The sequence below is a fragment of the Diplotaxodon limnothrissa genome, linkage group LG22 (genome assembly GCF_057381915.1).
Source record: "Diplotaxodon limnothrissa isolate DT_005_m linkage group LG22, D_limnothrissa_male_GT1.1, whole genome shotgun sequence".
Taxonomy (NCBI): Eukaryota; Metazoa; Chordata; class Actinopteri; order Cichliformes; family Cichlidae; genus Diplotaxodon; species Diplotaxodon limnothrissa.
In genome coordinates this window covers 20,450,179-20,475,865 of record NC_140616.1, presented here as the reverse complement: position 1 = coordinate 20,475,865, position 25,687 = coordinate 20,450,179, and the positions used below count along the sequence as shown (strand labels likewise).

The 25,687-nt window shown below is 40.7% G+C and overlaps 2 protein-coding genes and 1 pseudogene across 2 annotated transcripts; 2 read left to right on the top strand and 1 right to left on the bottom strand.

The window, feature by feature from the left end:
* Positions 1-1,912: 1,912 nt before the first annotated feature.
* Positions 1,913-8,543, top strand: sp4 (sp4 transcription factor). Its single transcript, XM_085346042.1, has 7 exons — positions 1,913-2,297; positions 2,581-2,651; positions 3,648-3,998; positions 4,090-5,284; positions 5,972-6,170; positions 7,263-7,462; positions 7,758-8,543. The coding sequence occupies exons 1-7, from the start codon at positions 2,291-2,293 to the stop codon at positions 8,027-8,029; spliced, it is 2,295 nt and encodes a 764-aa protein (XP_085202168.1). The 5' UTR covers positions 1,913-2,290; the 3' UTR covers positions 8,030-8,543.
* Positions 8,544-11,831: 3,288 nt separating this feature from the next.
* LOC146609865 (uncharacterized) lies at positions 11,832-13,122 on the top strand (annotated as a pseudogene).
* Positions 13,123-15,266: 2,144 nt separating this feature from the next.
* cdca7l (cell division cycle associated 7 like) lies at positions 15,267-21,453 on the bottom strand. The gene is made up of 10 exons (XM_085346796.1): positions 21,406-21,453; positions 19,701-19,844; positions 19,510-19,610; positions 19,125-19,353; positions 18,912-18,977; positions 17,822-18,004; positions 17,302-17,457; positions 17,013-17,162; positions 16,008-16,144; positions 15,267-15,288 (listed from the first exon to the last, which is right to left on the bottom strand). Exons 1-10 carry the CDS (start codon positions 21,451-21,453, stop codon positions 15,267-15,269), a joined length of 1,236 nt encoding a protein of 411 aa, XP_085202922.1.
* Between the last annotated feature and the right edge of the window lie 4,234 nt (positions 21,454-25,687).

The following is a 25,687-nucleotide window of genomic DNA, read 5'->3' as shown; positions in this document are numbered from 1 at the left end:
GAGTGTTTATGATGTTATGTTGGGGTGAGACACTGAGACAACTGCATTGCCTTGGCTGCCAGTCTATAAGCCTAAATATTTCCCCTGTGAGCCGGAGCCATAACCTCAGTTGGCCTCTTGCTAATGATGTTTTCTGCTTGGAGAACCAGGGCTGTGACTGGCTAAAGCCACGGAGAAACCAATACAGGCCTAAAGGCCCTCATACAGGCCTTCTGCTTCATCACAAACCCCTACTTCTCAGATGCATCAAAAACACACTGTTTAGAAGTCTGAAAGAGGTTTTGTCACTAGAATGACAGACATGACTTCTGTTTCTATTTAGACACTTAAGTACAGCTGTTGTTCCTCGGCCTGAAACCACCCCAGATGCATTTACAGAACAGTAGTAACAGTGTCACTTTATGGGCTAAAGTTATCATGCCAGGCTGATTCTTATTTCGTGGACAGCTCCTGAATGCTTAAATAGATGGACTGCTTATGTATTATTGGTCTAAACAGAAAACAGTGTGTATTGTAGCTGGATTATATAAGCAACCAGCTTCTAGAAAGTCACTTAATGAACAAATAAATAATTACTATATTTACTGTGATTTAGTTAGTAGATGATCTTTTTTAAATGCATCAGTTATTCAGATTCTTAGCATTCTTTTAAACATCTGTGGTTTATGGCAGTCTGGGATGTTAGCCTGTTTACCAAATCCATCAAGGTACCCAAGCTGAAGTCACATATAGCACTTTTCTACTCTCCTAGAGCACCCAAAGCGCTTTATACAACATGCCACATTCACACTCAGTTCACACAAGCACTTTTTTCTATGCTTTTAAGTGCTTCCTACCTAAAATTCACACACATACTCCGATGGATTGGAGAGCAACTCGGGGTTAGTATCCAAGTAGTCTCTCTCCATGATAAAACTTTCATAACAATTAGAGACAGTTTATTTCTTTGCAACTAAATTCAAATACAAGTTGTTCAAAAGGATCAAATAATCGTTTCCCCCACTGTAAAAATTACTGTTGATTGGCAGAATGAAGCTTTAATGCATATCCCAAAAGTTCAATTTGTCTGAAGAACCTTTTTTGTTGAACTAGCCAATCAGAACCCACATATTCAATTCACAATTGCATAACACAAACACACACACACACACACACACACACACACACACACACACACACACACACACACACACACACACACAAATCTTGTACTAGTGTGAATTTCCTAAAGCCTCTGGCAATGCAATGACGTAATTTTCTACTACATAGGATCTAAAGTTGACAACAAGGGGGGAAATAGATGAGGTAAATAAATAGACGTACATCAGCTTAGAAGCAACACTGTTGCATTTTCACCTTTTAAATGATTTCAAAATAATTAAATCGTTTGTTTCCCTGATTATTTTAATTTTTTAACCCTTACTGACATTCTGAAACTGACACGCGTGCACAAAACACACGGGCGCGCGCACACACCTCCTTTCCCGTTTGCCCAACCCCCACAACACAGAAGTCGCCGCCCTTCCTTCTCGCTCTCACACCAACATGACTACCGACACCGCCGCTCCAAACCCAACCGACAAGCCGGAGCATCACGGAAGTTGTAGTCCCGCTCGCGCTAGCCAGTTCGAGAAGGCGAGGCCTCACCAAAATACAACTCCCATCTCGACCCTCGCACGCCGAGCCCCGTCGTCCAATCTGAATATGTGGGAGGAGCGCATCCGCCCACAAAAGCCACAGCTATCTCCCTGTATCCCCCCCTTTAAAAAATCAATTGTGCACGAAAAAAAGGGGAACACGCTTAAAATACCAACACAGGTGACGGTTTGTTTTCGGCGCGCGACGGACAGCGACGAGGCGTCCCCGCGTCGTGCGGCGTGAGAAACAGCGGTGACAGGCAGGAGCTGCGAGGAGGGTGTTGTCCTGATGCTTAAATGGAAGTGGGTGGGCCTCTACGGTCACACACTGCCAACTTCTCTGTGGATATCACTCTGACAACCGCCAATTTGTTCGTTTATGGACTGTCTATCCGGTAAAGGAGTCATACGACGGATCTGTGAGGTGTCCGGCGGACCGGGGACGGTCACCGCTCTCTCTGTTATTTCCGTTATTTGGGGCTGTTTGATTGTTCCTGCGCTTGGCACCGCCCTTCCTGGCCGGTGGGTGGTTTCGTCAAACGGGCAGATCCGCCACGGCTCAGAGCCGAACATATAGGCCGTCCTCCGCCTGTGTACCCGGCCGGCCTTCTACCGTGAACTACACCCTCTCCCTCTCGGTATATTAATGCGTTATGAGTGGTAGGTACCCTCCCCCTCCCCGTCTCCACCCCTCCTTCCCTCTTTATAGCCGTTTGACAGATAGGAAGCTCAATGCCCCTTTGATATTGATGATAAGGTTACTGGTTTCTCTTCTGTCTATATTGATCACCTCTGTGATGCCATATATGCTATTTTTTTGCTTGGATTTTATTTGCAGCATGCAGTGCCCCGTATACTGCTCGGGACTTTGTAGTACTCAGTAATCCCCATGTGATAATATTGTAATTGAAAATATTCTAACATTTCTGCCTCTTCCTCACAGACTCGAAGAAGGAATCATCTGGAACTGAAGGAGGGAAAGCATCTAAAAGGGGGAAAAGTTCTGGATCACAGGTAAAAGCAAGGAGACAGGAGTTTATTATAGTTCGTTACTTTTCCCTTGCCTGTAGGCCAAAAATGTACTCCCTCCCTCCCAGCCTAGCCAGCCAGACACCTCTGGGGGCGTTTCTCTGGTGAATTCCACTTCCTGCTTCTGTGCAGCCCAACAGTGAGCCAACCCAGAGCCTCATGAATAGGCTTACACGGCTGTCACACTTCAGCCGCTATACTTTTTGAACTGTCTGTTTGAATTATGGTCAGAATGATTTAATTCTGCACGTGGATATTATTGAAAGACCTGCAGCTTTGGTTAAGTGGCCCCAAGACTGTGAAACTTCTCTCTGCAGCAGGTTGTATACATATATATCTTTGAGATTATTTTTGAGCCAGGCAGCTGTTCTTGAGCGCATCTTATTGTCATTAAATGTGCATGACGAGCATCGCTGCTGTGTTAATTTTCCTGCTGTTGTAGTTGTTACAAAATCTAGGCTGTTTCCCCGTGCACTGTTGTGAGGTGTTGAGCATTAAAAATTTGCCTGCGACCTAGTTCCTTTGAAAAGGGAGGAGAGAGAAGGCGGCATTTTCTTCCAGTGTTCTCAGAAAACAGAAATGTGGTTCTCACACGCCCACCCACTCGCTTCCTGTAATACCGCCCACTTCCACTGACAGCTCTCTCTCTCGCTTTCACTCAGCTTTTTGTGTTTCTTTTTTCTGCACCATGTTATTTCCCACCCCTCGCTCTTTTTCTCTTATTCATTTAAAATTAATCATTGCGTGAGCGTTTGCAATGATACCTGCTATCATCCCCAGCCTTAAGCGTTTTTATCTTTGCACATGTACTCTTTGGCTTTGTTTGTGTATGCGTACAAGCTGTTAATGTATGTTTCTAACCCTGACTCCCTTCTTGTCCTTCCTTCACCTGTCACTCCTGTTTTCCCTATCACCCTTCTCACCCCTCCCATCCATCCATCCATTACTCCTCCATCCCCTTTCCTCCACCGTCTCCTCTAGGATTCCTCTCAGCCCTCTCCATTGGCTCTGCTAGCAGCCACCTGCAGTAAGATCGGAGGGCAGGGGGGAGCAGAGGGGGCACAGGGCCAAGCAGGGGCCCAGCAGATCCAGGTCCAGGCTGGTCAGATCCAGTTGCAGGCGGGACAGATCCAGGGTCAAATAGTGGTGGACACAGCTGGGGGTCAGGCCTTAGTGCCCCAGCAGCTAGAACTGGTCCCGGCACAGTTCACAGGGAACGGCTGGCAGATCATTACAGCAGCGCCTACTATGGCCAAGGAGAACACCAGTCAACCTGTTGCTGTGACCGTGGCCACCACCTTGACTAATGACAGCTCACCTGGTGGACGTAAGGTGAGGGGAGTGGTGTGTTTGTGCAAATGTTTTTATCAATTTTTAATCCTTGTCCACATAACTGATTTACTGCTCCTTTCCTGTTGGGCAGGTAAAGGCAGTAGGTGGGACCAACAGTGTCGCAGCCAATCAGCAGCAGCAATTTCAGATCATCCAGGTTCAGAACCTGCCCAATGCCGGAGCAGGAGTCCAGTATCAGGTCATCCCGCACTTGCAGACTGCAGATGGACAGCAGATCCACATCAGCCCTCAAACAGCGTCCATCGGGGCCGTTCCCGAGCAGGTTCAGCTCATCCAGAGTTCGGGCCAGACCCAAGCTATCATTCAACCCACCAACCAGCAGGCCATCCTGACGAGTACAGCCAATCAGACGGTTCCACTGCAGATCCGTCCTGCGCAGTCATTCCCACTTCAGCTGCAGACTCTGCAAGGCTCCCAAACTCCTGTCATGACCACAGTACCTATAAACCTTGGTGGCATGACCCTGGCTTTGCCTGTGATCAATAATGTCGGAGGGGGTGGAGCTGTGCAGCTTATCCAATCAGCAGATGGCACATTCTCTGTTGCTAATGGCAACCAGCTGGTGACAACAGCTGTGTCAGGGGTGGCTCCTACCACAGCCGCAGCTGGATCAACAATGGCAGTAGCTGAAGGCGACAGCGTGCCTGATGGGGCTCAAGTGGTTTCAGCTGGATCAGAGGGTGGATCAGCTGACGCCCAAGTGCAGAGCAGCGAGGCAGACTCTCAAAGCCAGAATCAGACCAACGGGCTACAGAACCAGACAGACACACCTGGAGCCATTCAGCAGGTGATTGTGGGCCAGGTGGGGCACCAGTTGGTGCAGCAGATCCAGCTGCAGCCCCAGGCTCAGAGTCAGGGTCAGGCACAGGGCCAACAGCAACCTCAGCACATTCAGACCCTGCAGCTGGCTCCAGGACAGACCTTGCAGCCCATCCAGGCCTTCCCGAACTCTGCCCAGGTCCTTATTCGTACCCCAACCCTATCACCCTCTGGGCAGCTCACCTGGCAAACGCTGCAGCTACCCGGTGGAGTCTCCCTGCAGGGTGGTCTCGGGACAGCTGTGCCACAGCAGCTGACGCTGGCTCCGGTAGCTGGTGGGACTGCAGTTGGAAGTGGGGGACTAGTCTCTCTTAGTGGAGCTCCCTTGACGCTAAGTGCAGCCCAGATAAACCCTGGGTCAGGGGTGCAGACGGTCAGCATTGCAGGACTGAGCACAGCTGGGGTCCAGGTGCAGGGCGTACCACTCACTATTACTGGTCTACAGGGTAAGGGCATTATGAGAGTAACTGTCTAAATGCGTATTCAGCACCAATCTGCTCACTTTCATAAACCGTGAATGCAATGGGGTTGTGGAGACAGAGAGTCTTTATTTCTTGAGAAAATATCATATTAGTCCAGTGCGCTAATCCCTCATATCATGACAAACTAATCTATAAAGCTTGAATTAAAGGATGTCCTGCTCTCCTGCTTGCTCAGTTAGACTGTGTGTATGACACATAGTCTGTAATAAAAGTGCATGTTGCCTCTCTGTCTTTAAAGTGAAGACCAAGTCATTGAACTACATTCTTTCTAGTGATCAGCAGAGGGTGACTCTCTTGGTATCAGTTTGTAGAAAAGTCTATGAAAAATGATACTACATCTCACTTGTCTTAATACCTCAGCAATTATTTTCCTAAAGAGTTAAAGGCTTTAAGTGTTAGTTTCAAGTCTTCTTGAGTGAAATTCATATGCTCATTTAGTACATTTAGAATAGAACAGACAATGCAGCATATGCTTTAGGCCTAAAGTTTCAAAGCAGATCACCTCAAACCAATGGGAGATATAATGGTGGCTCCATATTGTATGTACAGCCTGTAGTCAAAGGTGTTCTTGTTTTTTAACTTTCTCTGTTGTAATATAGAAACTGTTCTTGTTTTTGATCATGTGTTTACACACTTTCAATCATCCTCCAGGTCAACCACAGGGTCAAGATGGGGTCAAAGTTCAGTCGTCTCCAGTGACTGTCACTGTGGGCAATGTTGCATCAGGCTCGTCAATGAGTCCAGACCAGCTGAGCTCTGTGCAAAGTTCTTCAGACCAGGAGGGACCGCCCAGCAAGAGGCTTCGACGTGTTGCCTGCTCTTGTCCAAACTGCAGGGATGGAGAGGGAAGGTATGCAAAGCATGCATAAGATACTCATGATTATTTCTAGTCTTTGAAGGGACTTTGAAGGCTCAGAAGTTATAGTGAATCCAAACTATACAATCTCAAAGGAAGCAGTTTTTTGTTTTTGGACTTAAAAGTCTTTCCGTAGTGGATTTTTTTTCATCACCTCACAGCAGTTTTCTCTCTGTACTGATTACTACTAACAAATTAACAAAACTGACAAGACTGACACAGTTCATTCTCCATAAATCCATAAATTACATGTTCTCAATTTTGAGAACATTGAGAAAAAAAATTATTGTTTCCAGAATTTTCAATATCATGCACCAACAGTGGTTTAAAAAAAGATGCAATTGAATTTTAATTGCTTTTGAATAAAAGATTAGGATTCCTAAGCTGAAATTTTACATACTCATATATTGGTTACCATGTCCATATAATGTTTTTAAAATATATATATATATATATGTATATATGCTAATGAGACATAAAGTTTACTTCCTGATTCATAAAAAATTTGTACCTTGTTCTGCTACGCTGCTTAACATACACAGACGCGTTGGCAGTTGGGCCCAGTGCTCGTGAGATAACTTCTGAGGCTTGTAAATGCAGAGGAGAAGTGGGGGTGGGGTGCAGGCAAACGACTGAAAGAGAAGGCGGGGTCCAACTTGACAATTCATGCATCTGCACATACTAAATGAGACAAAAGCACAAAACTATATCTAAAACTGTTTTCACACATGAAGCACTGAAAATGTCATGAGAATTGGCTTCTTAAACACAACACGCAGCAACAGGAGGAGTGCATGACAGCCATATTCTCACTACAGGAAATGCTCTATTTGGTTTAGGGGAGGGACTTTGCCTGAGAACGTTTGTTTTCCTGCATGCGTTTCTTTCAGGTAATGCTAAAGCTTTAGGGTTACAGAGTATATGGGGGGGGGGGGGGGGGGGGGATAAGCAAAAGGCTTTGTAATATAAAAATTATGGAATTACAAATATAAACATGTAATTATTATAGGAGTATTTTGAGTTTGATCTGTAGCACATACACACAAACCTCCTGGTCCTCACTCATAACAGAAGTTTGTGTTGTAGGAACAGCGGGGATCCCACAAAGAAAAAGCAGCACATCTGCCACATGGAGGGCTGCGGGAAGGTCTATGGAAAGACATCCCACCTACGGGCCCACCTGCGCTGGCACACCGGTGAGAGGCCGTTTGTCTGTAACTGGATCTTCTGTGGCAAGAGGTTCACCCGGAGCGACGAGCTGCAGAGACACCGGAGAACACACACAGGTGGGAGAAAGCATAGACACAGACATGCAGGGTGATTTTGAATTGAATTTGAATTCACTGCTGAATACAAACTAGAGCTGCAATGTTTTAATTTTACCCTCAGTTCTTGAGAAATGTCCAGCAGAAGCCAAAGTGGCACCTTTAAAGGTTTTTGTTTTTTCCCACCACCCAAATAATCTATAGGGCAGAGAAAAGCTGCAAAAATAGGTGGAATCACAATTTTTCTTTACTTTCTTTCTTTTAACGTCTTCCTTAAAACATTAGTCTGACTTTTTTGTTCTCCACACTGTTGCAGGAGAAAAGCGCTTTGAGTGTCCCGAATGCTCCAAGCGCTTCATGCGCAGCGACCACCTCTCGAAGCACATCAAGACCCACCAGAACAAGAAGAGCAGCGCCGCGGTGGCAATCATCACCACTGACGACATGGAGGAAGACACTCCCGAGGACCTCGGCGCCTCCCCGCAGATTGTCGCCGTAGCAACACTGTCGCGTGACTCTGACCCCGCTACGCCGACCACTTCCAATCACCTGGAGGAAGAGGAGGAGGAAGAGGAGGAGTTTGAGTAGGCGCCTGCCTCCCGTCTCTTCGCTGGAAGGCTGGCTTCCTGTTTTTTTGGAGGTCTTTGCATAGACTGTAAGGGGTTACTTTTCTCTTTTTTTTTTCTTCCTTTTTTTTCTAAAATTTGACCTTATTTTGAAAGGGTTCGCTCACGAAGAGACTCTAAAGGGACGGGCAGGGATCCATGCGATGAAGGGAAACCTGAAAAATATAAACAGTCTAAAACAAAACTAACGCGTATAATAACAAAATAGAGAAATTTAGAGTGTATCAAAGATTAGTTTGGCATTTATAAAAATTTAATCTATTAAGAATTTCAGGTGTGGCGGGGAAGGGATGTACGCAGATTAGCACAAGACAGGGGACCTGCTGAATTTGAAACCACCCGACACTGAGAGACATTTTCCTAATCACAACAGAACTCTATGCACAAAAGTTGTGTTCCTGCTTCACACCTGTCAGGCAGTGCTGAGGGTCAATCAAGGTACAGAGCTGTTGCAGATCAGTGACAGAGCAGGGGCAGTATTGGGAGGGGGGTGGGTGTAAATGTGAGCTGTGTGAATGAGTGTGTACTCCCATGCTGTCCTGCAGAGGATCTACCTAATTTGAGTTTTTATTCATGGTTCAGGTTTAAGTCCTCAGATAAGATTCAGGTGTTTGATTCTTTTGCGATCAGATGACAAATATAGGGGGATAATTCTAAGAAAAGAGAAGAAAAAAGAAGAGTAGGGGAGGAAAAAAAGCACATATAAAAAAAGATTTATAAAATGCATTCCTATTGAGGCGCAGTGGCCATTAGAAAAAAAAAGGGTTTCTATAGAGAAAAACAATCTAGCTTTCTACAACTTTGTTTGTGTAGTGAAAGCAATACTGTAATAATGACAATCCTAGTGAAACCATGTTTACATTGTCAGGGGAAGTTTTCTCTTGTTAATACAACAAGCCAGTTCGCTCTAAGATTAAGGAAGGCAGCGCCGTAGTCCGGATGACCTGGTACCACAGGGTGGCTTTGACATCACGGCTGCACACTTCACGCCGCCACGTGTTTGACAGTTTTACATCAAACAAAACAACACGGCACGGTCGGCGTAACTGTGGTGACAGCGTTGCTTTCTTTTCTTTCTTTTCAAATTTTTTTTGCTTTCTGTGCTCTAATGACCGCCCCTCTAAACCCCCCACCCCGCTACATGACCGATGTACCACAATTGCCTTAACACAAGCTGTCGTACAGAGGGATCTCCGGAGTGAGCCGGACGGAGTCAGAGGGGAGCTCTCCGGACTTGTAAGAGGGTGACGCGGAGTGCAAACCAAAGCACAGGCAGGTATATATATAAGACGGAGCTGTTGGGTGGGAGTCGGTCAGGCCGTTTAGCTACGTGGATATTACGAAATGTTTTCTGGTGGTGTTTCTCTGTGTTAGTTCAGTGCGTATATTCATTTGAAATTAAAAAAAAAAAATAATAAGATGCTTTTATTTTATAAAATTTATCAATTCTTTTAACTCCCCCACCCCTCCTTAAGTATGTTAACACACAGGACCCCCACTGTGTATGGCTAATTTATTATTTATCCTTGATTTGTAATATTTGCCTTTTTGCTGGACTTGTATTTGTGCGCGTTGACTCTGAGGTTGTGTACAGCATGTTTCAGTTCTTTGCCGTAGTGCTGCTTCTCTCTTCTTTATTCTCTGTGCTTCTGTTTTTTTTCTTTTTCTTTTTTTGTCTTTCTATGTCTGACCATCGCTGTTCATTTCTTCTTCTGTTTTCTTTTCTCTCTGCGCCATAACGTGTTTTTGGAGAAAAAAAAATCAACAAACAAAAGAAGAAGAAAGCAAAAAAACAAAAAAAAAAAAGAAAAAGAAAAAAAGGAGAAAAAAAGTTACTATTGTTTAAAGCTGAAAAAGGTTGATACCAAACAAATTTAGATGTTTTTTGGTAATATTTTGTGTGACGACTTCTCTTTTTTTTTCTTTCTTTGATATTTTGTAGTGACATCTCATTTGTAAATCTTTTTCTAAAGATGTTTGTTCGTCTCCATGACATTTGATAATGGGTTTTTTGGCAGGACAGCCTCAAAGGCTCCAGTTTATTGATATTTTTAAAACTGGTTTGTACAAATGTGTTATGTCAACAAAAAACAAAAAAAAAGGGAAGAAAAATTACAAGCAGAAAAGATGCTTTGCCTGCATAACACTTGACAATAAAGTGATTCTTAAAGTGAGGCTCACATTTCATCTCTGATGATTCTGAGTGGGGAGTGAGTCACTGCGAATTTATTTTATTTTTACATATGGTGCTCTTTGCACAGACACACAGCTATAACTCGTGCCGCCTCCTTATTACTGGGTATTCTCTCAGCTGTGTTTTGACAGCGGTGATGATGAAGTAGCCGCCCTCCCTGTGGGAACAATTTCTGCTCCCGGGTTTCTCTTTGTGCCACTTGTGGCCTTCGGAATGGCGCTGTGAAGATCCGACCTGAGTCGCAGGACAATCGTTTGACACTCAATAAGAAATTTGTCAAACCTGCTTGAATGAATTTCTTCTTGTATATTTCTGGAGGTTTTTCTTAGATGATGGAAACTCCAGAAATAAAAATAATCAACAAAAACAACATCTTAATTGCAACGGCAAGCGCCAAGCCTGTGAGGGTTCACCCACAAGTCACTCTGTCGGGTTTACAAAGCGTGTCACGTAGTTGGCACCTCACGTGTACCTTTGGCGCGTCACTCCTTTGAAGCACTTCAAAAACAGTTCGCAGCTCTTCTCTCTGCACCCTCAGGTGCTTCTGTCAAGTTTTGTAGGTATCAATTATTTTAATCTAATAAGCTATAGAAGTATCAGAACAAAGGCAGACTTTCTTATTCTCCTATCACACACTGAAGCATGAGGGGGGGAATTTTTCTACAATAAAGCCTCTCTGTGGCTCTTCAGTGCTTAAAAATCCCAGTAATGTTAAGTGAGAACCAGGAGACCCACACTGATCGTCATGGGTAAGATTAGAGCTTCAAATGATAGCTGTAATCATTTTCTCACTCATGCTGCACAATAATGAGATGCATAGAGAGCCGGTGACCTCAGGATAACCTCTGACCATGCTTTCACATGACACAAGCTGGTAACCAGAGGGACCAGCAGATGACCTGCACCTGACCCCACTCGCCGGGGCTAAATAACACCAGATACACACAAAATAACTGCTTATTCAGGCTCGGCTGGTGCAGCCTGTTAGGTTACTGTGTTGTAGTTTAAACACGTGAGCTTGATTCCCCCCTTACCTCTTGTTGAAGATACTCTGATGTAATACCGACCACTGTGAGAGCTGAAGTCATTTAGCATGTAGCCTGTATATGTATGGCTTTGGCACCATTAGTTTAGCATTTCATAGGGTTTTTCTTTTTCTTTCTGAAATCCTCTAATTGCTGACATTTTTGGGAAGCTTGTTAAATTTAACGGAAATACATCGAATCATTCACCTATGATAAGATAAAGTTCACACAGACAAAGTTTTAAAGTTGTACATGTACAATGATCAAAGAAAATTTAGATTTAGGAAAAATCTGAATGAATATTGAAATCTCATATTCATTAAATTACTTTAAGAGTGGAATGATGTATTTTAAAAGCCTAAACTCAATCATCTAAAAAAAAAAAAAAACAACAGAATTTTTGCAAAACGTCTTCTGTGTGTGTGTCTGTGTGTGTCTGTGTGTGTGTCAGCAAGTGAGTGACATAAAGAGTAAGGTCTACATTGTACATTACACAATTTTTTGACATTTTTTGTTCCCGACTGTGATACAACTACAACATTTCAATGGAAGCAAGTAGAGGAATCTACAAACCCATCAGGGTATGTGACAGTATTTGTTTTTACTGCATTTCAGTTTAAAGAATTTGATGTAGTTTTAAAAGCTGACAAACTGACGATCAGTTTAAATGACAATGAGTAACTCGTTATTTCTTTGACAGGTTTTGTTCAACACATGCATTTACGACATGGCTGTGAAGACCTGCTGATATCTTCCAGGCTACAGGGCTCAGGTAAGACCCAGATCCATGCAAACCAAAACGAACATAAAACAGGTAATTTCCGAGGACCTGAGTTTGGTGGTGTTCAAATGTCTCCTTTTATTTCTAGATTGCAATGATGATGGAGTTTCTTAGGCTTCAGAAGGAAAACAAAATCCCATCAAACATGAAGATCTAAGAGATCTTTTGGTGGAGACTCAGATAGCAGTGAGTTAATGCTGTGAGAAAACCTCTCTTTTGTTTTCTTTTGAAGGCTTTGAGAGTTTGAATTAGATGGTTTCGATGAAGAAGAAGCCAAACCTCTTCTGAAACTTTTGGAGATTTATTTTTTTCATTATGTTCACATAACCTCTAGAATAAAATGCCCTGTAAATGTGTTTTTCATCTTAGGTTTGGGCCGTGAATGTCATTAACAAAATGAGGGATATAAAGTTTCAAGCGTGGATGCTCCTTAGGCCGTACGACCTAAATATCAGTGAGATTCTTAATAGTCCAGCTACAGTGTTTCAATATTTCTGTGATTCTTTAAATATGTTTAAAAGATCATTCTTATAACATTACTCTACAGAACACCTAAAGTCCTCAGCATGGTGAGAAATTACATTCAGATCCTGAAAGAGAAGCATCAGGAAGCACAAAGCACCAAACTGCTCACCGCACATGAACTGGTTATACAGGTAGTTCCCTGCGTCCTGCAGGGCTTCTTGGAGCTTCCTCCTCGCCCCCTGTTGAACAGGGCCTCCCAGAATCTGAGCATAATCTCCTTCAGTGTCACAAAGGCCACTTTGGATCATGTCAACAAAACTCTCACAGCGGTGGAAAGCCAGGCAATCTTCTCCTGCTCCATTAGAGATGACATGGTCCACAGCATACTGACGAAAATCAGAGACAAATATCCTCAAGAAATTCTACTCACCAACAGTGCAAACTTTGCGCCAGTGCTGCTCATTTCAATTGCAGATGTAGAAAAGAACGATATATCCAAGATCTTTAAGCCCCCTTCTGAAACTCCACCAATTTCTGATGTTCTTTCCAATGAAGAATGTCCTTCTGAAAGACCCTGCCAAAAAGTCTGAAAGTCGGCCAATGCCTGCTGTTCCCCTCAGTGAAGAACCTCCTTTTGAAAGTTCCCTGTGAGGAACCTCTTTCTAAAACTCCATCCATGTCTCAGTCAGCTGTATCTGTTATCAATATTCCAGAGAAGTCTGAAGACCTTAAAATCAGGAAGACAAAGAAGAAAGAACGGGGCGTCTTCCAAAAACTCAAAGGTCTGTTGCTGTTTCAGAGCCAGAGAAACTGACTGACTATGAGACTCCCATCTGTCTGTTCTCACACTACAAAATCAAATCAAATAAAAAAAAAAACTCATGAATATTCCTGCATGAATCTGCATCTATATTTAAAAAATATTTTTCCTTTAGATGTCTATAAGAGTCTCTTAGGGTTCCTCCACAAGTACAGTAAGTAACATAACAGTAGTGTTATTATTTTTAAGAAAACTTATTTTTACTGTTAACATATTAACAACAGTAACTGAAACTGGTATATAAAACCGCAGAATACATTTCCTTAAAAAATGGTTTGATTTATATTTTTATAACTGCTGAATCTTTGGTGAAAAAAATGTTGAATAACAAATACAATGAATGATTCACACGAAAGCCAAAGTGCAGAGCTGTTCAAAGCTGAAGTTCAAGCAGGAAACACCGTAATATTTGCAGAATATCTTCTGTGTTTGAGTATCAGCGAGTGAGTGACATATAGAGAAAGAGGGGAACTGGCATCAAATGTACAGGTAAAATAGTTCTTAATCTTGAACTGTTTTGTGGATTTCACTTTAAGACTCACTGTGTGTTAATTAGGAGATCACCTTTACACACTAAAAGCAGAGACATTAAAATAGGTTAGATGAGTTGAAATGTGGGCGAATCAACTACAGACAAATGCTTTCAGTTCTAATCATCCAGTCGGAAAAAATGATTCTACAAGTCATCAACTGCCCTGATTTGAACCAGCTGCCTGCTGAAGACAAATCCACCAATGAAAAATAAGCCTGAAATTAATGTACCGATCAGAATGCTCTTTAATTCCCATACACTTAAATTCACCATCTGAAGATGAAAGCCAACAGCTTTGAGCTCGACTGCAGTAAATACTGACATGGTGTTACTCTGTGGGAAATCACGGTCAAATTTCTCTCGGTGCACTTGATGAAAAGTTTTAACTCAACTAATCTTAACTCCTATCAAAATACTGTTTGAACCACGAGGATCTTTATGGGTCAGTTAGAAGGTACTCACTTCACTTGCATCTACACAGTTCAGAAAGGGTCCAAAACTAACTGGACACCAACAAAAGTTACTTTTTCCTTTAATGTTCAGTTTGAATTCAAGCATGTCCTCTCCTCCATGTCTGCGTGTCTAAACGCTTTGAGTTTCAGTCGACGTGATTGGCTGATTAGACATTTGTTTTGGTGTGACATAAATTCATGACCAGAACCTGAGGATGCCCTGCATTTTTAATTTTTTTTTTACAAATACAAAGAGTCTAAATACAGCAAACCTCCTCAAACTGAAGCTGAGCCTTGGTTCAGAAATTAATTATTCACAACTTTATGTCAAACAAATTCCAAAAAAGGGTTGAACTGTTCTAACACTTAGATGATGATTATTATTATTATTATTATTATTATTATTATGATTATGATTATTATAGTACTGCATAAAAAACAACAAACTGTTCAGATAGTAATGTCCTTTATTAGGATAAACAGTAGACTGAGAGGAAAGCTGCAAAGTAACTCAGTTTTAAAACAGTAGTTTGTGTTAAAGGCTCTGTTTGTACCCGAATCACAAAAATTAAAACATTACAGCTGTCCAAGCAACATCACGATTAAAAACGACCCAAAAGAAAACAAACCTCCAAGTAAAAAGTGAGTACTGGCTTTAAAACAAAGAAAAAGCATCCCTGCATCTTATGCAGTCTTAAAAAAATTTAAAAAAATCAGCATATATAAAACATAGAACAGCATAGGTGCTTCAGCTTAAAAAAACAACAACAACAAACTTTAGATTTAGTATGTCTAGTAAAGTTTGCTCTAAACCTAAAAATGTGCATTTAAAATGATTTCTACAGTACATGTACTGTGCAGCATCAGATCCTCCTCCCCTGGATATCATCTGTTTTTGCAAGTTCTCTCCTCTGATCGTGTCTCTTGTTTTCACTGCAGCTCTTTTCGAATACTGCATTGGAGAAAGAAAAAAAAAACAAAAAAACACAATCAGACATGACAGCTCTAGGTTTTAGCTGCTGGCTGAATAAAGGCTGCAACCAGTGGTTATGATCATCACTGATCCGTCAACAATTTCAGTCTGAACACACGGTGCTCAGAGCTCAAGACCGAATCGATCACTGCCTGCATACTGGCCTTCAACCAAAGACACCCAAAAATCAATGAGACAACAAATACAAAGCAAACAAGACCCGACACTTATATTTACGATCTATCCAGCTCATGTGTCGGCTAATCATTGTAATTGTTTCAGTAATCGCTCACATTCAGACTCAATTAGTAAGCATCAAAATGAGGTATTTTAGGAAATGTTCGCTTTTATAATATAAAATACCAACATCAAGTATCCAAACTGATAATAATATTTGCAACATGCAGTTTTATTTAAAGACATTAAAAAAAAGACATTATTCTGTGGTTGACAACAAAATGAACCGACTCCATCTGTACTTAATAAAACAGTGTAACTTTTGTAAATCAGCTGTAAAACTAGCCACACCTATGAGCGCTATTTGGGGATTGCGCTCACACGCCATTTACTTTTGCTGTTTAGTAATTCGTGCCCTTGATCGTCAATAAATTTAGAAAAATAATTTTACATCATATCAGTTTCTTGGGAAATCCAGTTTGTGATATTCAAAACAAAAAAATCCCAAACCACAGACTCACCTCTCCAAATACTCGTGCACGTTGTCGTGGCCGTTGTAGCGAGCCAAACCGACCAGAATACCGGTGGCACAGCGGCCCTCTTTCTTACGACACAGGCTGCAGTTGCACATCCCTCTGCAGATGGGACACGACCACGTCTACAAAGAAAAGATCCCAACTCTGGTTGTTCAGTTGGTCACTAATTGTCTGTTCTTCAGGCTCTGTGCTTCAGCACACTCTACTGGAAATGATTAAATAATTCATATAAATGGTCTCTGCTTTGATCTCAGTAATAAAGAATAAGTAACAAATTGTTGGTGAAAAATCTATAACCTTTCATCTCTTTGTTAGATTTTTGTTTGTTGAAGCTTCCTCGGTTTACTGAACTCCTCCTCAACTTAAATCACAGCTCTCACTCAGATCTGAGCCACATGTGAGCTCTTTAGTGTAAGAACCAAGATCAATATGAAGCACAGCTGCCATAGAAACATCTCAGGCTGGACACTATGCGCTAACACAGATATTCCTCATCTCCATTCCCTCCCATTGCTGATGATCAGCAATGATCATCAGCTAAAAGAAAACTTGATGTTAAAAAAAAAAAGCCTATACATGTGCAAAGCAGCATTTTTTCCTTAATATATTTTAGTCGAATTTACAACATTCTGTACCTTTTGTGCTCAGACTTTCCAGTAATTACATTAAAGTTTCAGCAGGGGGCGCTCTCTGCCTTGTACATTGAGCTATGCATGTACCAACTGCTGTTCACTTCTAAGTTTAGTTTTATTTAAAAATTCCTGATGACAGAGGATTTTAAAGAGATTCAGAACATTGTCCACTATGTAAGACTTCCTCGAGCATCACATCGCTGTGCAGCGACTTTTTGTAAAAATAAATTTTAAAAAGAAAATTTAAGAATGTAATCACAACAACCAAAAGATTATTACTTATTCGAAAGACAAAAGAAACCACGATTGCCTGGGGTAGACTAAACCCACAGTGAGAAACATGTGGATTAGGACTAACCGGGTCTAGCAGCACGGTGCATACGTCCTCTCCATAGCGGTTCTTGAGGCACGGTCCACAGAACTGACCTTTGGCCCCCACACAGAAACCACTGCGACACACTGTCTTAGTGTCCAGAGTCTTCTGTCTGCACTGGTGACATGAGCTTCCCTGGGAGAGAACACACACACAGACACACACACACATACAGTGTGAAAAAAAATTGCTCCAACTCAGGAAACCTGAGAATACAACACACTGCTGCAGACTACCGTTAGCCCAAATCTGAGGACGGCCTGATGAGACTCACATTCTCCTTGTCCCAGATCTTGTCTTTGCTGCGGTACGCTATGTTGTCCAGGTCTTCTTTGGTGATCTCGTCGACCGACTTCACGCAATATTGACTCCTCTTGGAAGACTGGCTCCTTCTCTTTTTGTGTTTCTCACCAACATGGTCCTCGTCCACCTGCCAGGTTACATAAAAGTGAAATGCCACAAACAAATTTTATTCATCCTTACTGACTAAATATCAGTTTTATACATAAAATCCATAGCAGATGTTTTAGGAGTAATTGGTTTGGGGGAAAATGTGCACACAGTACTCCACTACAGAGCTCTCAAAACTAAACATCCAACAGAGTGTCATTATGACAATTTACTATGATATGCACGTCTGTGCTATCACACTAACTATAAATTGTACCAAGTCCAGATTAAAGACAAGGAAATTTTCAATAACCTGCTTGATCAAAAAGCCCTTTGTTTCCTGTTGAGTTCATCCATGCGTTTGTGTTGCTATATGTCAGCAGACAGTGTGCTGGGTGTTGTACCTCCACCAGTCTCTTGATGTCTACAGTACGGGGGCTTCGGACATGAACTGGCTCGCTCTTTTCCTCCACTGCAAAGTTCTCGGGAGGACGAGCCTTACGCGACGGGTTCCTCCTTTCTGACACCACGTCCGTTTCAGACTTGCGTTTCTTTGGCGTTGCTCTCTCTGACAGCCGTTTCTTCTTCTGCGGAAATAGAGCAAAGACAATGTTTGTCAGTAAAAACACAGTAGAGTCTGTAAAATAAATAAACAAAATAAACACAAAAGCATGAAAAAAAAAAAAAAAAACACCTATAAAAATATTTTTACATTTTTAAGAGGTTCATGCCTCTTACTCAAACATACACACCAGTGTCCAGTTTTGCATTTGTTTTCTTGTTTAGTATTATGTGTGTGTTTTTAAAGCCTACTTACAAGAACGGTTCATACTTCGGTACAGACATATACTTAGCAAGTATAGTCTTATTTCTACCTAGTTTGAATGCACCAAATATAAACTCTTCCGATACTTCCATCTATTTCTATGAGACTATATCTTTATAAGAATGTGTAGAATTTTAACCAACTGATGCTGGACATTTTCTGCTTTTTGATTGTAGTCTGAGTAGTATGGACCCATTAAATTTGACAGTGCTTTGGTTGCATGTAGTATAGGTTAAAAAAGAAAAATTACTGGTGGCTGCCAGTGCTACCCCTCAGCCTCCTACTACACACATCTATGGTATCCATTCAAAATAAGCAGGTTTCTACGCCGCCCAGCAGGGTGACAGCAATTCCCAATCAGCCTTTTATGGCTGAGGGTAAAAAGCTCCACGTAAACAGCGAGTGAGAGATTTTATTTACTGAAATACAGTTTTACAACCGCTGGTTATCATCAGACTGCAAGTCAGCCTTGTAATATTAGCTATTAGCTTTTTAAAATTTATCTATATTTGTAACAATGACCAGTATAATGTCATTATTGCATAAGGACACTGTCAGGAAGTCTTGACCTCAATACAACATTCGATGGGCTTCCAGATTGCTTCACTATTTTTTTTTTTTTTTGTCTATTTATGTTCCCATCACATGAAACTGCCACATATACTCACCTGAGGAGTGGTGGGTGCTGTCAGGTCAGCCATCGTTGTACTCAGATCAGCAAACAACTTGGCCAGCTAACAAAAAACAAAACAAAACAAAACAAGCAAACAAAAAACACCACCACATAATCAAGTTAAGAACTACTGACAAAGAAAAAGCTGTTGTATTATTGTAAATGTGTTGAGATGTCAGAATATGAAAGGGCAGGAAGGGTTCAATACCATGGCCTTGTTTTCTTGGATGTTCTTGTCTCGTTTCTTTAGGCTATGAGAGAGTTCCTCCTCCTCTTTGTCTTCATCCTCCTCCTCCTCCTCCTTTTCTTCATCCTGTTTCTGCTTCACCTTCTGCCTTCCTCTGGATATTTGTGAGGGAGATTTTCCTTTGACCGGCTTTTTAACACTTTTCTCTTGTGTTTCCTTCTTGGGTGAAGACACTCTTTTGACAGGAAACCTGAGGAGAAAGTTTTCAAAAAAAAGTCTCTATTCAGCAATCACAGATTTAGGGACAGTGACAAGGAGCCCAGTTTCACTCTAATCAAGTTACTTAAAAACAACAACTAAAAAACAACCCAAAACTTACTTAAACCAGTTTTACACATGCACCTACCTCAGAGCTACTAAAAGACTCCTTCTCTTTGCTGGTGGGGCCTCCTCCTCATCGGAGTGGAAGCCTGTGTCTATGTCACTGTCCTCTTCTGAATCCACCACCTGCAGAAAACCAGAGAAAAAGAAAGCATGCAGGCTTCTGCTTTGGCTGTAACATTTTTGTGAAACAACACAGCGTTAGCAGTTTCATACTTTGGTCCTTAGTTGCTTGTTAAAGCGTCCTCTATCCTCTTCTTCCTCATCATCACTGAAACCTTCAAAGTCCTCCTCACTGTCTGACTGGGTGAACAGATGAGCCAGCTCGGCAGTTATATACTTGGATTTGAAGCATGGAGCCTGTTGGCAGATATGTAAAGCACCATATTAAACAAGTTGCAGTCAACATTTTTCACCAGAGGGAGCTACTTCGCTATTAGTGGACAAGCTTCTCCACTATGTGAAAGGTGTGGTGAAAACAAGAGGCAACTTCCAGAGCTGTGAAATGAGGCCAAAATGCACATGTCAGTTCCTTTCATTGCCACTTGAGGCTGACTCCAAAAGCACGTCAATCCTGACAGACTCCTATGTGTGGTCCTCCACACAGTGCATTGCGGTTTGATTCTCCAGTCCCTTAATTTTCTGTGGCTAATAATAATAATATTGATATTAATATGCCTTTTCTTCATATGATGTTTTTCTTTTCTTCTGAGAGATCTAACGGTGACCTGTTGTGCTATTCTTTTGTTTTGTCTTCCTCTTGATTGTACACATTTCTTCTATTTGCCATTTATTCCTGTCGTCTTACGATTTATATCCTACTCCTCCTGCACATGCACTCCTCCATGTACAATGACAATAAAGGGCTATTCAATTCTATTGTATTCTAGATGCTCATATTTAACATGGTAAAAAATTTAAAATAATTCGATACAAGCCTATCACAAATATTTTTTTCTTCACACTTGACTCTGTATAATGTCAAAAAGGAAAAATCTGTGATAGTTTCTGGCACACATCTGTGGCTGAGCGTAGAAGTACCACCCACCTTCTGTTTGTGAGGGGTAGCCAATCAGAGTAAGCTGGCTCTAGGCAAGGTGAATGACTCTTTAACGCCCTACTTTTCACATACTTTGGGTGCCTACATTTTGCCAGTGTAGGTCAAATAGAGAGAAGACACCAAAGCACTGATTGTGCAAAAAAAAGGAATCAGTATTTTTAAATTACATATGATATTTATGATTTCCAAATTTTAAATGGAGAAGTGGGCTTTACAATAGAAAAAACATCTCTCCACCATTACTGATAAAGTAAATATAAAAGAATCCGCCAGCTTAAATCAGATGTTATAGTAGCATCACTGCTTCAAGATCAATTTTATAGGCAGCTTATCAAATGTAAAGTCTGTTTACAGGCATTTGTGTAGGGAAGAGGTTCAGATTTTACTTGCTGTAAATGAATCTCTCATCTAATGAGCTGTGTAAAACGTTGTCTCAGGAAAGCAGCTGATGTCCCAGTTGTTTGGCTAAACCACCCCTTTCAGCTTCAGCAAAGCTGACCTTTGACCTCGCAGAAAAACAAACCGGAACCCACCCATGAAGCCCCCCCATAAAAACAAAACTAAACCCAGCATCAGCTCATTTTTACCACAACCTTAAACTCAGAATGTACCTGAACACTAATCCGAAGCTGAGTACGTATCAAGTTGCTGGTTCGCCAGATGACATGTACAAAAGAAACCTTTGAACTAGCCTGTATATAATTCAGAAAACGAATCGTAACTTTAGTGATTCAGGCCGACCATGCCACCAATGTTAGCGGCTTTGGATCTCGTTTAGTGACTCGGCAGGACTTTTCTTTACCCTAAAATCCAACAGGCAAAAGAAAGTCACGCTTACACGAGATTTGCTCTACGACTTACCTTTGACGTGAGGGTCATTTTACTCTGTTTATAACCAGACTGTGGCATAACAATAACTTTTATCTTGTTACATGAGACTCGGCGATAGAGGTGTATTTAAAAACTAACCGCTAGAAAAGCCCGGCGAATGCAAACATGGGGGTTTTGTATTTGCTGATCTTTTGCTTAATTTATAGTTAAGTCCAACTGCTTAAACTTTAAGACTCCACTCACGGTCTTTATAACAAAACACAACGGTCTCACTCATTTGTAGGTTTTGGTAAAAAGGTTTATCTATGTTTTGAAGTAGTAGTATTTCTACTTTCCCCCATTACTCAAAATGGTCTAGTCCCGCTTTTCGCGCGAAAAACGACATGTGGGCGTGTCTATGTTTAGAGCCAGGGAAACCTTTGCCTGAAGGCAAGTTTCTTGTCGTTATGATAGGAGTTTCTTGCTGACTATATATTTAACGCAGTTCTATTTTCTGAAGTGGTGGAATATAAATGAATAACAATAACTTAAAGACAACAGGGAAATACAATGTTGAGGTGCTTTTCTTCTTGACTCTTATAATACTTCAGTTTTCTAGAATTATTAACTTTTTTTTGCATTACTGAGGAAAACTAAAAGGATGGTGTTTGATGTAAACTTTGGACACGGAAAGAGGACAAGGAGACCAAAATCTGAAAATGATGTGGAAAAAAGGTCAGAAGATCAGGAACCCACTGAGGTTGACTTCGCTCTCGTCAAAATTCATGGACTCATGGACTGGTGGAGACTGATGAGGGGGTCTCGAAGAGGACCACGAACAAATCGGGCGCTGAGAGGGCTTTCTTCATCACAGAGAGGATGATGATGTTGTGAAGAAGCTCTAAGATCTGTCAGGTTCTCAGCTAAAGAAGCTGCCAGCTTCTTAGTTAGACAGTTAAACTAATTGTTACTCATGTAACCTTCACTCATATTGTCTTGTTGCTACCTATTTTATAATGATTCAGAGACTGAGTTCATAGAAGACTTTGAATTAGCAATCTTTGTCCGTATATAGCACTCCAGGAGTCCACACTTGTGCAGCACAAGACCTTCCAATAACATAAAACCTGTAATGTAAAAATGTGGACTTGTCGATTGTCTTGTTGTTGTTTATTTAATTTTCATGATATATATGATAACATCATAATACCATATGACAAGTACAGAGTATCTAACATGTTATTTGTCATGCAGGAATGGTTCAAACAACACCTTTCACAATGGATCTTAAAGTATTGATAAGACCTGTTAATTAAAGCATCTGACATCAGCAGCATCACATTGACTTTTTCTTCTGCTGCCCTCAAGTGGCCACAAAGTAAATAACAGGTACTTACATTCCAGCTGTGAAGATTCAAACCACAAACATCTTTTCCTCTCAGGAGTGAGGAAACTCTTCTACATGGCTTAACCCCAAAAATAAATCACATTACAAGAATGCTGCTGTATGAAGCTTTGGAGTAGAAAGTACTTTGAGAGTTCAACTGAATAGAAAGGTGCTAAAAAAGTATCAGTCCAGTTCATTTAAGTCTCATTAGGCTGATTGTACAGACAAATGTGTGTTTGGATTCTGGCCACTCTGTTATGCACTGGTAACTTTGATCATATTTTCTATAGCAGGGTGTGTTAGAGACACTGGCTCTAATGTCCCCCATGCACTGATTTGCTGTTCTGTTCTACCCACTTAAACAACCCAGGACTCAATAAATAAATTAAACAGGGGTAATAGAAGTTTGTGAGGTTTTACAGTACATGAATATATATTTTTAATAACAGTAAATGCACAGAAATAAATTGATTATGGCAGGCCATCTTACTGTCAATAAAAAAAAACTGAACCACCAAAACAAAATGAAACATTTTGTTTTCTTTGTTGATTTTAAACATGCTATGAGACGTTTGTATTGCAGTTAAAATCAGAGATTAACTGTGACGTGTGTGAAATGTGACATGATATTCAAATGTAAACTATAAATGTACTTTTAGAAACAAAGGCAGTAGAGTTTTAAGCACATTTTAAAGCTAAAATACATTTTAGGAAAGTCTGACCTTATAGAAAAGGTCAGAGGTCCAAAGTAACGTGGTATTTAGAATCCCCACATATCATTTTCTCACTGTCTCTATCCTGTCAATACAAACAATGGCAGTATGAAACATAGTTTTAATAAAAAGGTCTATATAGAATTATTTCCACTTTGACCTCCAGATCAATCTATTAGGCTTCGTACGGGTGCTTGAAATCCTTGAAAATGCTTTAATATTAATACTATATTTTCAAGGTTTGTTAAGTGCTTGAATTTCAGATGTGGTGCTAAAAGGTGTTTGAAACTGTAACTTTATTTAATTCACCACAAATAACTATCTGATTGAATAGTTTTCTTATCAGAAAGAGAAATAAAATGAGTTGACAACGCGGAGATTCCAGCAACACTTTAAAGTAATGAGAAACAACTTTATTACGTGACCAGCTCGTTCCGGCTTGTGGCCTTCATCAGGGTCATTGTAAAATGTGAAACCGTTTGTGTTTAAATAAAAGACAAGAAACTGAAATTTTTTCAAATGGACCAATCACACCTTCACAGATAAACCACCTGAACAATTGACATTTAAGAGGTGGTATTGGCTAATTGGTTAAGTCACAGTACAAATAGATTCTGGACACAAAAAATGCAAATAAGTTAATATAAAAAATAAAAAAGATAAAAATAAAAAGTTAATATGAGTACAAGAACATTAAAAGAGGGAGACAATGCCAAAATCTAGTCAAAAACATACAAACACAAAAGGTACATTTCACAGAAACTCATTGATAGAAAAATCCTCATTCATGCCTCTCGGGTGTGAAGTCTTTAAACAAAATATCCAGAATGCTTCTCTTTTTATCTGATAAAATTAATATTACCACCTCTTTGACTGGGTTCAATGGCTTCAATGCCTATAATTTCATTCAAAATCTGTTTATCATGAGTGCCTACACATTAAACAACTTAAACATTATAAATGGCTTCAAGCTCACATTGAGGCCTGTGGGGCTCCATCCACCATTGAGGCAATAGACAAATCTATGTGTTTTCATATATGAATATTTCATACTTTAAGGCTGCCTGTTTATTTAAGGGAGATGAACAATACATTATAATTGTACATAAGATGATATTTCAAATAAATAGATTTTAGGTAGATAATTGTGTAAGTCTTATATGTTTAACTGAAATGAGTATGTGATCTGTTCAAAGCCTCTCCCAGTCAGTGCTGTTCTCCATGCCTGTCTTACTGTACACAGTGTTATTAGCATAAACACTTTAAAGGTGATAATTTAGGACTTCAACAATAATACAGACAGCATTATAGTTAAACATCTTACAGTTAGTTTTTATTATGAATGAACTTTAAAAAAACAAACAAACATCTGTCTCCTATTTTTTGAGTCACATAGTAAAGAAGCATCAATGTCTGATGAGAAGACTTATTAATTTGGCCTTACTGTGTATTATTGTGGTGTTTGGTGGAGTTTTGTTCTGTGGGATTGTTTTTTTTTCTCGAGCGGAGATGAATATCTGTAACAAGTTGATTTGTTCACATTTGCACAACTTAATTTTTAGGAGAAATGTGTGTTTTGAGTTTGTACACTATATTCATGCAAGACAACCTTTTCCTTTTGCAATATTTTATGTGGTGCATTTCTCTATGTTTTTACAAAAGGGGTACAAAGGACATTAAGGAAAAATGATGAAGCATATCTTGCCTTTGGCTTCACCTGCACAATGGTGGTGCTAAGTTAGGTTTCCACGACAGAATTAGTTTCCCCTGCGTCGGGAGCACACGCTGGGCTGTCCAAATCACGGATAAACAGTGTCCCACATTTTTGATTTTTTGTTCACAAACACTTCTTATAATGATTAACTCACCTGAAATTTTGGAGATGTTAGCTCTTTAAACTGCAAAGTTAAAGTGGGATACAAATAACATCAGGCTGATCCTGCCACAATTTGTACCCCAGTCCACATCACGGACAAACAGTACTTCATAAGGGGAGCAAAGGGACCTGAAGAACAATTTCTCTCTATTCCTTTTAATATGACACCTTAGTATGACACTGAGATATTTGATTTATTTACACTTTCCATCATAACTGATCAGATATACAGTGGGTAAAATACATATTTGAACACGTCACCAATTCTCTAAGTAATTATATTTGTAAAGGTGTTATTGACATGAAATTGTCACCAGATGTCCTCGTCTGCTCAGTTTTCCCCTGTGTCACTTGACA